Source organism: Dendronephthya gigantea, unplaced genomic scaffold (genome assembly GCF_004324835.1).
Source record: "Dendronephthya gigantea isolate DGI-Jeju-01 unplaced genomic scaffold, DenGig_1.0 000077F, whole genome shotgun sequence".
In the NCBI taxonomy this organism is placed as follows: domain Eukaryota; kingdom Metazoa; phylum Cnidaria; class Anthozoa; order Malacalcyonacea; family Nephtheidae; genus Dendronephthya; species Dendronephthya gigantea.
Window position 1 is genome coordinate 536,994 of NW_021163087.1, and position 16,441 is coordinate 553,434.

Sequence of the window (16,441 nt, forward strand, 5' to 3'; positions counted from 1 at the left end):
TGTGTCTGGGAATTATTAAAGAACCGATGCGTTTTTATGCCAATTATAGCCGCAGCAATGCAATTTTTTGCATTGTTTGTTGCCAACCAATCAGAGCTGGATTGGAAAACCCTGGCCAATTAGAATCCAGTGTGATGCTAATTCATATGCGGCCATTCGGAAGGTAACGTTATAAACTTATATTTAAGATATTTTTTTGAGAAAAACCCGTTTTAAACTGTATTCAAATTCGCGTTCAAGAAGAGTATGGTCAAAGAGCGCGCTTCATGCTCAGATTCTCCGAACGTAGCTCGGTTAGCCTGGGGAAGAACTGAGTAAGTGTTCAGTCTCGTTAGCCGTGCTTCGGTTTAAATTACAGTGTACGATTTAATTCAATTTGATGAGGTCTGCGGGAATGGGATATAACTTATACAGTATTGGTTTAACATGTGCCTGTTCTTTCTGTTTTATAGTATTTGGTGTTATGCTTATGTGGCGTTTATCTTAATTTTAGCTCGACAAATCCAATGTCGAATCTGGGGCAAGTCTTTACGAGGCAATCATGCAAGCTTCGCTTCGGTAAGAAAGTTTGGCTATTGTAAATTGGTTTATCATTAGCGACTCGCTTTTAAGACGTCTCCAGAGCACATTTGATGATAAACTAGGGCCTATATAATTATATAAAAGAAGGAATTTTGCTGTAGGGCGAATGGTAAATGAGTTCGATTATTGATAAATTAAAAATCAAATATATATAAATCTTAACCAATCCCGATACTCGCTAACTTTGTACAAATCTTTAAGACCCCGTTTACACTAGAACCAAAGTTTCCGGATTTGTAAAATTTTCCGGATTCATTGTTACACACATGTATCGGATTCGTCAGGTGTTTACACTACACTTTAGTTGTCTCTGTATGCAGATTTGTCCGTTTACATACACGTACATTACTTGTTCTTGGACAATTGTTTGGTCGTCATGTTGATCGAAGTTTGCACAAACTTTTACGCATTCAAAGTTTCCGGATACGGCTTAGAACCGAGTACATTTCGGATTCGTTGCTGCGTGTGTAAACAGCAACATGAATCCGGTACTAAAACATTCCGCTTTCGTGATGAATCCGAAAACTTTCGCTCTAGTGTAAACTAGGTCTAAAAGAGTTAATGGCCCTATTTATACTAGAGACGGATGATCTGATGATCCGCCAGTATAAACATACCACACATGCACTTTCTAGACAAATTCTGTAGACGAATATGTCAAACGAATTTGGGAAATTACTCACCTGGTAAAAAGAGTGCACAAGAGCCGTTATATGAGCCGTTGTATTTATATTTATACTAACTACCCATTCAAATTTGTCGAAATAGATGAGCTATGCAGATAATTCGTGTTGATGAATGATTCGTCTGCATGTCGTTGCTCGTGTTTACACACACACGAACTTAGGGGCTGTTTACATGAGCCCGATTACCCGAGATTCAACGAAGCGTGAGATGATTTTTAGGTATTGAGATGAGCAGATAACATGAACCTGGCAGTCGTATAATCACCACAACAATAGCATGTGCTTGTTTGGTGTCATAAAGACTTATTTCAATACCTCAAACTGTCCTCTCACGCTTCGTTGAATCTCGGGTAACCGGGCTCATGTAAACAGCCCCTAAAAAACGAATTATGTTTCGCTTACAAGTCCAAGTTCGTCTAGACGGATGATCCGTCTTTAGTATGTATTGGGCCATTATGAACACGAAATGAGGCAATAAACTATTAATACAAAAAAGTATACGAAAATACCGGTGAGTCAATTTAAGCCGGGACTGAGTTGGCATGCCCATAGCATGTTCGTATGAAAAGTTGGGGTAATCAACTTAAACTTGGCCATGTTACACGGTGCAATTTTTCTTCTTCCAACTTGCAATGCAATTCTACTTCTAAGATATGTAAATTAGTGAAGAGTCTTGCAGAAGAAAAGACGCAAGTTAGAATTCTCAACGTTCGATGTTACTTCTACCACAGCTGATAGAATATACATGGTTTGGAGACCACATAAAACTACAATACAACTCATTAACTATGTTGAGGCAGATTTATGCAAAAAAAAATGTTCCTTTTTCATCACGCGTCTATTGTATTTTACACAGATAAACCAATAGCAATCTTATAATTAACATGTTTTTCAAGTCAAGGTTGAGGAGCTTAGCAAGACGAATGCCATTGGTGAATTTGGCTAAAATACAATAGACACGTGACGAGAAAGGAACCATTTTTTGCATAAACCTGGACAATAACATCGTTAATGAGTTGTGCATGTTGTACTTTTATTTAGTCTCCAAACCATGTATATTCTATTAACTGTGCTTTGACTGAACACTGGGGACGCAAAAGCATCCATGGCCTAATTTGAGCTTGCATTGGTATAAAATAACCTCTGTGCTGCATAGTTCAAGGTAGGAGCACATTTCGCCGGCTTTTACAACGAAGGTGCGTTTATCTTGCGCAGTTTCAGTTTTCACGTTTCTTGCGACGTGAACACTTTCTTGGCTTTATCTTCCCGACTTTTTCTATTTCGTCTAATTGGCTAGATACTGCAAGGAACAAGTAAATGTTTCATATAATTATGCCATCCTAGCTGGACTTAAAACTTGAAAGTAGCTAATGATAAAACTTGTAACGAGATAAGATGTATCTTCGAGTGATCTCTAATACCTTTACAAAGCCTTTAAAGATGATGATTTCATGTTTAAACAAAAGTAACTAATTGCAACTAAGTATAACCAGGCAAATATTTTCAAGTTTGAAGAGAGAAAAAGTAAAGTAATTTTTTTACAATTTTAATCACATTTTGAACCTCGTTTTGGTGTGTGGAATTCATAGAACTTCATTCTGCTTTTTATTCAGCGATATTCACATCCCTTTCGACGAATGATTGTTAAATATTTATAACAACACATTTTGAGCTTCGGTTTGGTTGAGTTAATTAAGTTTCAATTGAACTGACATTTTCACCGTTTTGTTTTCTTCCTTTGTTAATTTCTTCATTTTTCACGCCAAATTTTTCCGTTTACGTCCCTGATTGCGGCTCGTTTAATCACGTTTGAAGCTGCTTTTGTATTTAAAATGTTAGTGCATTCAAATTTTTTTGCCTGTTTTTTTTTCCAAAATATATACTGAATACAGTTTACACGTTTAGGTCAGAGATACACTTGTTCACATTGATTAATAATTTCCCCTTTTATCTTCGGAAATCCCCGGATAAAAAAAATTAAAGTGCTTTAAAAATTAGTAGCTACTAGCAGCTATCCTTAGGTTATTCGCCAATAAATTAGTACTCGCCCTAAATACTTTGAACTTAAGCACCGCGTTGCCAATACAACCATGAACATCTCGCTAGCTTATAAAATAGTTTAATGAAATGAGTCTTGCTATATGGGGGTTTTCCCTTTGAATTGTGGAAATTCCCTATAAAAAAATTTTCGTTCTTAGACAAGTTTAGGTGTCTCAATCTCTTTTAAAATCAAATTACACTAATAATTCGAAACAACTGCGTAACCACACATATAAAATAACCATTATTTTCACTATTGCTATCGTCTGTCCGTGGCCAGCCAGTCCTATATGGGTTTTTCCTTTTGATAATTATTTTGGGTATTCCCCTTGTGATAAGGGAATTCCCATGTATATTTGAATAATAACAAGCTATCGCTATATAATTCTTCTCTTCGAAGGTAACAAAGTTAGTTCTCTCCATGCTCTCTTGCAGAAAAGGTGCCTGAGATAAACAAGGTAAGAGAGAGGTTAATTATTGCATGAGTATAGAAAGTGAAGAATCGACGCGAGCCCAACAAAGAATCTGTGGTTTCAGTGTTCTCAAATATTAAAATCACGTCTGTTTGCACGTCTCGTCAAGTGTTGTGATTTAAATTCACTCTTGTCTTCTTGACTATAATTGTGTCGTGTTTATATATCATTATAAGCGCTTAAACTGCGTAACGCTTCTTGTCCATGTGGTAGTTTTTTACACTGAGATTATATAACACATGTTTTGTTTGAAAGCTTATTGAAAACAATAATATAATCTAATATTGAAAACATATGTAATCGACCATAGTGACAACGGCATGACGTCATTCGCATTAATAACCAAACAAAGTGGTCATGAGTCGCCAGGGCGAGTAATTTCCCCAACACTTGGAAAATTGTCAATGTAAAAATTTTACAGATATCACGCGTGCATGATATATAAGATTGACGAAATTAATCTATTGGGTAGCTTAATTCTTGACGTTATTAGATAAAACAACATAATTATAGACTCGCTTACCTTTAAATATTTTTTTCATCTTACTTGTATTATACGGAAATTCTTAGGGAAATAAATGTAATCAGTAATAATTTGTAAATGTATGTTAACAGTGAAAATACTCAAGGCTTTTATTCTTGAATCTTGTGTGTATGTTCTAGAATTTTCTTGACAAATGATTATCGCATGAATTTAGGTATCATGGTCACCATGCTGCGATGTGCTGAGACGCAGCGTGTTTCCTTTTAAAATCTGACTTTTTTTAAACAGGCTTCCATTTAGTCGTAATTGTCCCAAACATGACGTTTTAACTCTTAACCGATTTAAAATAGTCAGTGTGAATTTTGTCATTGACATTGTTGACTGCGCACACATAGAGAGATACTATTGAATATTTGAATCCTATTTTTGTCCTCCAATGCGAGAGATATCTTTCAAGTTGATTCCTTAACGTTCCTCTCGCTTTTCCAGAGCTCTAAGAGACAAATGAAATAACGAGCACGTGAAATAACACGCTTATACGTACATACAAGCACGCATTATGGTATTTTGGAACACGATTGTTGATTTAAAACGTACTTCTGAAAGCTTTACATTGTTACGAATTGATAAACGATCTTCTTCAGTCTCTGGTAGCTGAAGGAAAGATAAAAACTTTCCAACAAAATGCGTGTGCAGTGTTCTATATTCTATCAGTACTTCATATTCTATCACATCAGCCATTTTGACATTCAGCCATCACGACACTCACGACTAAATGGAAACCAGGTATTATCTTCAAGCCCAAGGTTTCAATCCTAATGCATTGGCGATGCTCTACGACTACGATCCATTTTCGGTGGCTAATGGAATAGATAATTCATTCAAAGAATTTTTCCTATCAATGACAACCGTCAATAATAGCAACCACCGATAAATTGCGGTATATGAAAAGCAGGCTTTTTCTCTTTCGAAAATTGCTAGTCTTCTCACCCGAGTCAATAGTACTCGTGCTTTTTTCAACATCATAACTAATACATGGCACAAACGAATCTTAAGATTGAATTCATATTTGTATTATGTTCTGTAGATTTGAAGATGAACATTAGGTTTACATGCATGTATGAGTAATGGTTTGAATTGTAAACATATAATAGGCAATGAATCTCTCAATTGTTTTACTTAACAATCTTTCGATAGTTACTGGCACTAGGAGAGTGCAAAAGACAGCACTATCAACCGTATTAAAACAAGTACTGTAGAGCATTGTTGATTACGCCATTCAAGCCATCATCGCTCATGCATGCCCGGAATCATTTTTTAAAAAGAGATATTTTAGAAAAATGTTAGCTCTCTGGACATTTTAAAGTCTAGTATGATCCTATGTGTACAGTTGAAGAATAAATATGTAATCCATTTAATAATAATAAAATAAGATTATATATATACCGTCCCTGTGTGAACGTTTGATGAACTAGCCTAGTCCCAGGCCTTGTAAGGGCGGGCTATTAATTATGTAGGGCAGCCCACGCTGAGCGGGCAAGCACAAAATGTTGAGACTTGAGATTTCAAAAATTGCCTCTGATTTTGTCCCTGATGCAACTTTTGAGATCAGTATTACTTGAGAAAAATTTTCTTGCCGCCATTTTGAATTAAGAATTAAAAACATTTTGTGCCAGTCCTCTCCCGCGCGTTCAAAACGGTGACGTCAAAAGAATACAATCCGTGCTAATGAGGACTAGGGACTAGTCTGTGGATGAACCACAACCTCGTTCCCAGGGCCTTGGTCGAGAGAAGGCCCTGGCAAAGGCTGGTATTACGTGACTAAATTTTCCAATATATTTGGAAAATTTTCGCCGAGCTTATGAGCAATAACTTTGACGAGTTTCTTCTTCTGCCAGGTTTATGAAAGACAATCATCCTATCATTTTTATTTCCACAAAGGCGACAACCATCGATAAAATCACTTGATACATACACTTTTTTGGCATGTGTGCCGTGATGTTTTCACTGTTAAGCTTCGCCATATTGAAAAAGATTTTGCGAGTTTTTATAACTATTGGCCAATCATAACGTCGTTAACAACAAAACGAGTTAAATTGCTTCAACCAATCTCAAAGCATTTTAGCTCAGCCTTTGCCAGCGCCTTCTCTCCACCTCACCCCATTCCCACCAAGGCCCTGGGAACCAGGTTAGATGAAACAAAACAGCAGATTAAAAGATATTCTGCAAAACAGTGGTCTTGACTGTCGGACGTCAATTTTGATGAAACACATGGAGGATGATTTGACAAGAAAAAAAACAAACGAAGAGAGAAATGAAATGCCAATCAATGTACGCGATCATTGCACTTTTTGGTGTCGTTCAGCGCGGCAGGCATTTAGAAAAGTTTTTAATAGAATGGCAGAAGGTGGGTTTAATTTGAAGGAATGACTTGTAGTCAGGGCCGTAGCTAGCACATTCATATTTATGCTTTCTTTTTGTGCTCTATTGTTCCTAGGGTATATAAACATAAATATGTATACACCAGTGAACTCAAATAAGACTGGAACGCTCACTCTGTCGGAAGTTTGGAGCCAAGATGGCGGACACTGAAGCCTTTCTTGTAGGTATGATCCAGGCCTCCGGCGGGGAAATTTCGTAGGGAAAAAGGCAGCAATTATGATTTTCCTTTGAAATTTCCCCGCCACAGGCCTGGGTCATAATACTTACTACACTCGTTAATGAGGGAAAGAGGGAAAGTCAGAAAGTGAGTGTTTCAGTCTTATTCGAGTTCACTGGTATACACACACTCCCCCCCATACTCGGGAAATTTTCTCCCAATACAGAGGGCTCAATTTTTAAGCGGTCTTCAAATCAAAGATTAATTTTATGTTAGTTGTCCGATGACCATACGAGCCTGCACGAGCGGGAGAAATTTAGCTAAATTGGACCAGCGTGGCTGGTAGTAAACAATGAAGTTATATCTATATACCAACTCAGAATGAATTATACACACTATAATTGTTTAGAATTTGAAATATCTTGATGAGAACGCTAAGCCTTTTGGTTATTCCCAAAATTTTTACATAAAAAATCTACCAATCTGCTTGGACTCGGAATTTAGAGCTGTAGTAATTTATTCCGACTTACCCTCCATGGAATTTTCCAGCAGAAATACTAAATGAATAGTTATAGCGATGAGGATTATTAGTAAGACATATGCAAAGTTGTCTTTGGAATTAACCCAAGCTTTTATTCAAAAAGCTCACTCCCACTCGTACTCATTGAATAATTATGATTTAATATGGAAGTAATCTTTTAATCTATAGAAAGATCTTAAATTAATGAAAATTAAAAATTAAGCTCTTAAACCGGAATGGAAATGCCATTCGTCATAGAATCGTCGCAACGTGAGTCTGAGCGGGGTTTTAGAATCCATGCGTAGGAAGTTAATGTTGCCATCAACGAAGCCAAGTAGATAACATAATAATGAAAGATCCAGAAAATGTACCCCTTGTGCTTGTAATCTCACTGACTATATCTCTGGTGCGCTCACTTTTAACATTCAGGAGAAACTTAACAAAACGTATTCAAACTAAGCAGTGTCAATTAATGACTTTTATATATATAACTAGTTGAGCCGAAGACGAAGTAAATATAGGCTTGTAATCACCGAGCCACTAATCACTAATTATTGTAGTATAATTAGTATAAATTTCGAGGTGTTTACAAATAACAATCAACATAATTTCATAATTATAATTATAATTACTTATATATACTTGAAATTTCGTATTTGGACAACAACAAAAAACTATAGGCACCGACCAGTGACTATTACTCAGTGCTATTACTCCAGAGGCAGTGAATCTAGACCAATCAGAATACAGGAAAATCAATAGTCACCTCGAAATTTATACTAGATAATAATAGTTTGTTGTATGAATCATAATAATGCGGTAATAATTTTATTATTTATAATAGTCTAGTATTATATAGTAATATAACTTTAGCTTAATGTCTTTCCTAAATATGTCAATATTATTGATATTATTGATGCATGGATTTACAAAAGCGGGACGGACCCTCCAGTTTCAAGCGACTTCACGTGGCCGGTCCTCAGTTTCACGTGTTTACATTGTTCAGGCAGAGCCAATCAGAATTCCTACATTTTTAATGTTTCATGTAAAATGGCAAATGATGTAACTTTTTACCGGAAGTTTCAGTATAACCAGGGAGCAGCGTGGCAGCGTCTTCAAACAACTTAGCATCAATTATTGTGGTGCTGCCTAATTACTGCTTAAATTAGACAAAAAACGTCTCCACGTTTCGACCTGAGGTCCTTCGTCAAGAGAGTTAGTATGATGCTACTATCATATCATATCAGTATCATACTAACTCTCCCGACGAAGGCTAGCATCATAGCAAATAGTACCTGTTTGTAACTAGAAATATTAATCATATTAGCCAATTAGGATTGAAGGTTTGTAAACACGACACTACTATGCATATTATATAATATACATATTTATACCGAGCATGCTCTGGTTCTAGTTACTCCTCTGCATTAAATATTGCCAAGCCCTAATCAAACTAACTCCCCTGAAGAACGCAGTGATATGGAGAGTTAGTTCACTGGGTTATAACTCGCTGAGGTATAATTATCTCACTGAGGTATAATTATCTCACTGGGGTATAATTATCTCACTGGGGTATAATTATCTCACTGGGGTATAATTATCTCACTGGGGTATATCTCCCTGGGGTAATATTTTCGCCGCATAGTTAACCAGCAAGTATCACCATATTCCATGTAACCTTGTATGTAACTGTATGATTTACAAACCAGACTGAATCAATGTAGGCTTATCAACATTTGGCTGCATGGTTTCCATGAGGGGCGTCGATGTGGTATTCGTCAAGTATCAAAAGAAGTTCAGCCACATATCTATTATAGTATAAGGTAATGATACTATACCTCATAAAAAATATTTTTCCTTCCAGATTTTTTTCGGCATATTCAAAATAACGACGTAAATTCCGTTCATAAAGAGAGCAGTTGTTGCAATGTCCGTGACATCAACCTCCCGTCACAGTTTCATGGTAAATCCTTCGGACATTTTAGTGAAAACTCTTTGGCAATCAATCGACGTAACACTTGGTGCATTACTGAAAATTAGAAGTATCGCCAAACATGAGGATCGTACCTTTAGTGTAGCCTCTGTTTCTGGTTCTGGTAAAACTTCCAGTAAATGCGAGCAGAAAATAAAATCACCTATTGAAGAATCACTAAACACAATTGATGAAATACTTAATCCTAAAACATTTGATATCATTTCTGAAACAAAAGCATCGTGGAAGAAAAGCTTGTGTCAGTTAGATTTCTTTCAGAAATATCTTGAATCACCGAGTGACGCGACAGCTAAACCGATGAAGATATTAACTGATCCTGAAGAACGGCAGGCATTTATTATCCCTGAGGGACAATATGAAAAAGTTTTAAATTACGTTGTTAATGAATGCTCCTGTCTTGATGAAAGCCAAACCAAAGGAAATTATGAAGAAAATTCCAGTTTGCAAACTTGTAACTCCAGCCTCGAGGAAGTTTCAAGAAGAGATTCAGAGAAGTTTTCAACCGTTGATGAAACTCTTGACGCATTTAAATCATCGTATGGCCATGATAAGGACATGGAAGCCAAAATACAAGTGTTGAAAAACATATTTCATGCCCAAGAAAGGAAAATTAAGTTATTTGAAGTGGAAAAGAAAGAGCTTTTGGCTGAAATTGGAGAATTACTTGTTGAAAAGGATTCCATAGAAAGCAAAGAGAAAAAGGCCAAAGTCTTTTATCAACTATTTCCACCCTCGTCATCGAGCGCTTTGCAGCAAGTTATGTCTGTCGGCAATGAAGGATCAGTTAAACAGAAGGTAGCTGAAGAAAAGATGACACCCAGACAAAGCAGTTCCACCCAGCCAATGTATAAAAACCTGTCATTCTTACTGCAACAAAATGATAGTTCCGCGGAAATGGAAGAGATGGTCTTGCCTGATGGCCCTGTTGCAAGTAAGTCATACCTTACCTATCACCAGTCGTATAGAATTTGATAAAATAGCTATTTCTTACTCTATTAACCTTATAGGTCTACAAAAACGTTAGAAAATCTTTAAACCGAATAAAGAGACTTCTTTTCAGACATTTTAATAAAAATGTGAGCGATAAAAGATTTACACGACGTTTCGATGTCATTATAACATCATTCTCAAGTGAACTAAAACTAGAATAAACATGTCCTTATATACAGCTAGGGTGTCTCAAAAAAAACGCAACCACTTAATATTCTAAAATTCATATTGTTCATGCATAAGCTCAATAGATTTTATTCCCCTGGGATTTTAAAATGGCTTCTAATCGTACAGTTCAACTGCTAATAGTCAAATCAGCTAAACTAATAATGGTGCAGCTAACTACCGAACAACGAGTTTTTATTGTCGTGCATGATAGATAACTTGAATGCTAACTGTCGACCTTGTAAAATAAATTGTAAATAAAATTTTACTCGTTAAATACTTTCAATTCAGCTCGTTGGTTTACGCACCCGACTTTCTTTACCGACGATTGTGCCGCTAGAGTATGATTACAAGCTTTCTCGCATTCCAGGGGCCAAACGTCTTTTGTGTTGTAGAACAAAGAGGATATTCATGAATATTAAGTGGTTGCGTTTTTTTTGATACACCCTGTACAGGGTGAGTAAAAAAAAACTGACACCTTTGAAATTCAAATTAGCACATAGCGGCTGTAATGTGACAGAAGTTGCCTAAAATATTTCATTGGTATACGAAGCATATCATATTAATTAACCTAAAACATAAAGTTTGTTCCCTTTGGGAGTTAAAATGCATTCTAAGCCCTGTAAATACAAAAGAACAGTTTTATCAAATCGTTTTTGTTGATTGTACATGGGAATTGTCATATTTCAGCCATAAGTTCGCAGCTAATTTGAATTTCAAAGGTGTCAGTTTTTTTTTACTCACCCTGTACAGGGTGTCTCAAAAAAAACGCAACCACTTAAATATTCAAGAATATTAATGTTGTTAGGGTTTGCACCATACAGGGTGTATCAAAAAAAAGGAGACCTTTAGAAATCAAGCTATTGTTAAAATTTGAATGCTTTTTCAATTGCATTTGCACATATGCTAAACCGTAGTGCGTGAAATATTGATGGCATGCATGCATACATTAGAAAAAGGAGTCCTTTAGAAAATGAATTGACGTTTGTACACAAGATTGTCTGCTCCTAGGAATTTGAAAATAACTTTAATAGCATAAGGGAAAATAACGACCCAAAAATATTCAAATGACTAAGCACAAAGACTAAGCACAAAAGCGATAACTCAGTATGCGTTGTAAATTGCTTTAGCTGTTCCTTCAAAACATGAACAAATCATTTGTTCATTAATTTTTAACACTGCGTGCGAGCATTAGGGCTGTTCACATGAGTTAGAATTAACTTTGAATCCGGAATGGCTCAGCATCCCACTTTACAAACTCTGCCTATTAAAATGTTTACATGAGTCAGGAACGAATTACAACTTGATCTGACACAGATTCACTTGACATTTCGATCCGGATTGAAAATTACTGATAAATTGAACATCAAAAACTGAATGTCATGGACCATGACCTCCAACGTGGCCTCCATTTCTCTCAACACAAACTACCGTACGCTTGTGCAGGGCCGTAACTAGAACGATAATTAGGGGGGTGTTTATTCATATATTCAGTTGTACCCGACGGATTTCCATTGTGAGCTATTGCACTTACAAAAGAAATCCGTCAGGCAGAACTGAATATATGAATAAACACCCCCCCAATTATCGTTCTAGTTACGGCCCTGCGCTTGTGCTTATCGCGAACTGCTTTTCTGATGACGGCAGGCTGGGTATAAGTTAAAACTACAAAAACTCTTTGCTCCGAAGTCAGTTGAACCATTTTTGTTCTGGTAGTGTGCTTAGTCATTTGAATATTTTTGGGTCGTTATTTTTCCTTATGCTATTAAAGTTATTTTCAAATTCCCAGGAGCAGACAATCTTGTGTACAAACGTCAATTCATTTTCTAATGTATGCATGAATGCCATCAATATTTAATGCACTACGGTTCAGCATAAATATGTGCAAATGCAGTTGAAAAGGCATTCAAATTTTAACAATAGCTTGATTTCTAAAGGTCTCCTTTTTTTTGATACACCCTGTAGTTCAGCTAAAATTACTTTTAGCATTTTAAATGAAGGATTAAGAGCCATTTTTAATCCCAGAGGTGCACTTTAGAGCTGTATTAATGTTCCTGCATATTTAAGTGGTTGCTTTTTTTTTGAGACACCCTGTATGCTATGAGCTAAACAATATGCATTTGTCCTGAGTAAGGGCTAATCGACTATGAATATGTACAATAAAAATGGATTATTAAAATCTACAATACATCATTAAATATTGTAGAATTTAATAATCCATTTTTATTGTACATAGTCATGGTCGATTAGCCCTTGCTCAGGACAAATGCATATTGTTTAGCTCATAGCATATATAAGGACATGTTTATTCTAGTTTTAACACACTTGAGAATTATATAATTATGATGACATCGAAACGTCGTGTAAATCTTTTCTCGCTCACTTTTATATTAAAATGTCAGAAAATCTTTAATTAAGGTTATTATGTGATTGAGTCTCAAACACTTTAACAACTTATTCCTCAATTGAGGTAAACATTTTGCAGGAAACTATCAGTAGAATTTATACAGTCATTGCGAACCATATTATACTATAATGATTGTCAGTTTTTTTCACGGAAAACAAACAGACAAAAGAGGAACAAAATCTGTAATCGAAACAAACCAATCACTACCAAACAACGCAAGTAATACCCAGACATTTAGTAGCGATGGTTCACAACTCTCCAAACCTGAACAGAGAATCACAGAACGAGGTCTTCCTTCCCAAAACCCAGACGTCCTTTGCACGCAGGTTCTTGATCAAGATGAAAATTGGTTATGCGATCATTACAAAAGACAATGTCACGTGAAATTTGATTGTTGTGACAAATATTGGCCATGTCATCTTTGCCATAACAACCAAAGTAAATGTAAAAGAAAGAAACTTATGACTCGCGGCCTGATGATTGTGAAGTGTGTTTATTGTGATAAAGTGCAGCTGGTAAGCCGCTTAGCCGATATTAAATGAAGTGTGAAATGCCTTTGAAGCCCGACAATAGGATGTTTTTGTTTGTGTTTCCTAAAGACGATTTTTAAGTGACATATAAAAATAATCAATGCAATTGCTTTACTTTTTATTTTCTAGTTCAGTCAGTTTTGCTGCCATTGTAATGCAAAATTTGCTGATTATTTCTGTGGTTTGTGCCAGAATTTAACTGGTAAAGATGATCATCCTTATCATTGTGAAAAATGTGGAACCTGCAGGTAGGATTAAATTCTTTGCATTGAGCCAAAATTTTGTTGCCATTTTATCAATCCGACGCAGTATCGAGTTAAATTATGGTTTACTGCCAGATTAATATGCCCAAGTAGAGACATAACTCGATGATTTTTCGACATTCTTGTTCCATTTTAGAATTCATGGTGATCGATATTTCCATTGCGATGTTTGTGGTGTGTGTCTGGAAGTCCAACTTCGAGGAAATCATAAATGTCGTGAAGGATCTGCTGATGATGAATGTTGCGTATGTTTAGAGGTAGGAGAAAATTACTGGGTTGATTTCTCTTTTATAATGTCTTTACTTCTAATCATATTATCTATCAACCAATATTATCATCTTCGTAATAATACCTAAAAATTCATTCGCAATGAACATTGACAATGTTTTCCCAGACTGTTTTTTTTCTCTGGTGGATAAGAGAGTGTTTTAAAGATTGCTTTAGATTCAATTTGAGCCAATATTTGCCAATCTGACAGTGTGTATTACTATGTTAGCCTGTTAGGGTTATATTTCCTCGTTATACTTTTTTTATAAAGAGTCACCCCCAAGAACGTGAAATCTGTAACTGGGCAAGTATTTTTCGAAACACAAACCCCCAATAATGCAAACTTGCACCAGAAGCTCTGCCAGAATTCAGTCACTTCGTTTTTTTCTTTCGAAAAGAAATTGCAACTTGCGTATATAAATACCATCTCGGGCCATCAAGCCTGTTTTGCTTAAACGGTGGTTAAGTCAAATTAAATAACACTATACTCTTAGGACTCTCTTGAATGAGTCAATTTTTTAATATTATGCACTGAATGAATGTAGTTGTATAAAGGTTGAAAACATTTAGTTCGGTTCTTGAATAAAACGGCAGACTTGCTTTCTATTTTGAACTAAAACAGTTCTTGTAATATCGGGAACCATATCATGTGGTCAGTTATTGTACCACGTGATTCAAATAGAGCAGTAATTTGTTGCGGTCGTCTTTTTTAGGACATTTCAGCAGAATATCAAAAACTCCCATGTTCTCATACCGTACACAAAGAGTGCTTAGATGAAGTCATCAAAAGGGAAATGTAAGAATTCAACCTTTCTTACTTAAACAGAGTATAGTTAAAAATCTCTCTTCTGGGTAACTACTTGTTCTCCCCATTGCTTACATCATGTATAGTCCAAGTGAAACTAAAATGACCGTGAAAAATATGAGTGAATTCAAACAACTACATGTTATAATAATATATACAACTGTTGAACTAAAGTTTTACACATATTTTAGTATAATATCACATGATTATAGCCATTCTGGGTTTTTTTTTCAAAATGATCTCCCGCATTCTTACAACTTCCAGAATCTTTTCTGCACTATCACATTAACTTATCCTGTTTTTCCCAGCATTCGTTGTCCAATCTGCCGGAAAAATTTCCGTCACAACCTGGAGCGATTATCCCTGCCTGATTTACGAAATTAATGGCGCTTGGACATCAACCAGCCAGACTTTCATAACTTCACGACACAGCCAATGATCACCTGAATAACTTCGCTATTGTCTGTGGAAGACTTGAATTTCTTCAAATTTGGTCCTTCGCGCGCATTCAAAGTTCGCCAGTTTTTTGACTGTAAATAATTATACATATACATTTAAGTTTATCTATACTGCATGTTATCCTAATATTTTTTGCAGGGCATTTTTGACTGAATGAAACTGGGGTATTTCCCCTAGTAAATATACTCAATAGAGCCTTATTCGAGGTATCGCTCACTGAGTCCTGAAATGTAGACGTTCTTCATAGGACTTAATAAACGCGACGTTTTGCCGTTGTAAACAGAACGTAGACCACGTCTAAAACTCTTACATAGGTATTTAATAATTCATTTCTTTTCAATGAAGCATTGTATTGATAGTTGCCGTCGTCGTGTTCCCGTCCTACATGATTAAGGTCCCTGATTAATGGAAGGAACACGAACATTTCGCATGCATCAGTTGTTAATAGTATACAGCGTCATCATCATCATCTAGGCGCCAATGAGGTGCACAGGGCCTGAGTATACAGAGTGTCACAAAGAAAACGAAAGCTATTCAAAATCACCCATAACAATGTAATTGTTAGAGTTTGAATGCCTCAGTACTCTGTTGGGATAATATCACAATAAACACTTGTTGTTCCGGTCAACTGTACCATCTTCCTTTAACAATTTCAAATTTTTCGTGTTTAGCATTTTATAAGTTGCATTATCTCACAGGCTAAAATTCCTGAACACTGCATTCAAATTTTAATTTAACAATGAGTGATTTCAATAGTTTTCGGGTTTTTGGGAACACCCTGTATGTTACCATGTGACGTCATATCTTCTTGTGTCTATTTATATAATATGATAGCAAGTAAATAGTTTATTCTGGTTTGACAATGACTTTGAAATAAAGTCGAAATATCACCTTAAAACTTTTGTCTTGTTGTCTATAGCACATAACTTGAGTTTACAAGATGTCATTCCTACGTTTTAACGTTGCACATCGCCGTAGTTGCTGAAACGGCATCGTGACTTACACCAATTTCACGGTGCATGACAACGCGGCAAGAGTTAATCATATACAGGGTGTCTCAAAAAAAACGCAACCACTTAAATAAGCAAGAATATTAATATTGTTCGGGTTTGCGCCACAGTTCAGCTAACATGACTTTTAGCATTTTAAATGAAGGATTAAGAGCCATTTTCAATTCC

The 16,441-nt window shown here is 35.9% G+C and overlaps 1 protein-coding gene across 2 annotated transcripts; it reads left to right on the forward strand.

Moving 5' to 3' along the window:
• Nucleotides 1-55: 55 nt before the first annotated feature.
• Nucleotides 56-16,105, forward strand: LOC114532011. Of its 2 annotated transcripts, none has more exons than XM_028553607.1 (9): nt 56-163; nt 453-558; nt 3,709-3,766; nt 9,249-10,308; nt 13,102-13,454; nt 13,599-13,717; nt 13,869-13,989; nt 14,713-14,795; nt 15,113-16,105. In XM_028553607.1, the coding sequence occupies exons 4-9, from the start codon at nt 9,312-9,314 to the stop codon at nt 15,186-15,188; spliced, it is 1,749 nt and encodes a 582-aa protein (XP_028409408.1). In that variant the 5' UTR covers nt 56-163; nt 453-558; nt 3,709-3,766; nt 9,249-9,311; the 3' UTR covers nt 15,189-16,105. The 2 variants fall into 2 exon arrangements, with proteins under 2 accessions (XP_028409408.1, XP_028409409.1); XM_028553608.1 differs by having other exon boundaries at nt 494-558.
• The last annotated feature ends 336 nt before the right edge of the window (nt 16,106-16,441 follow it).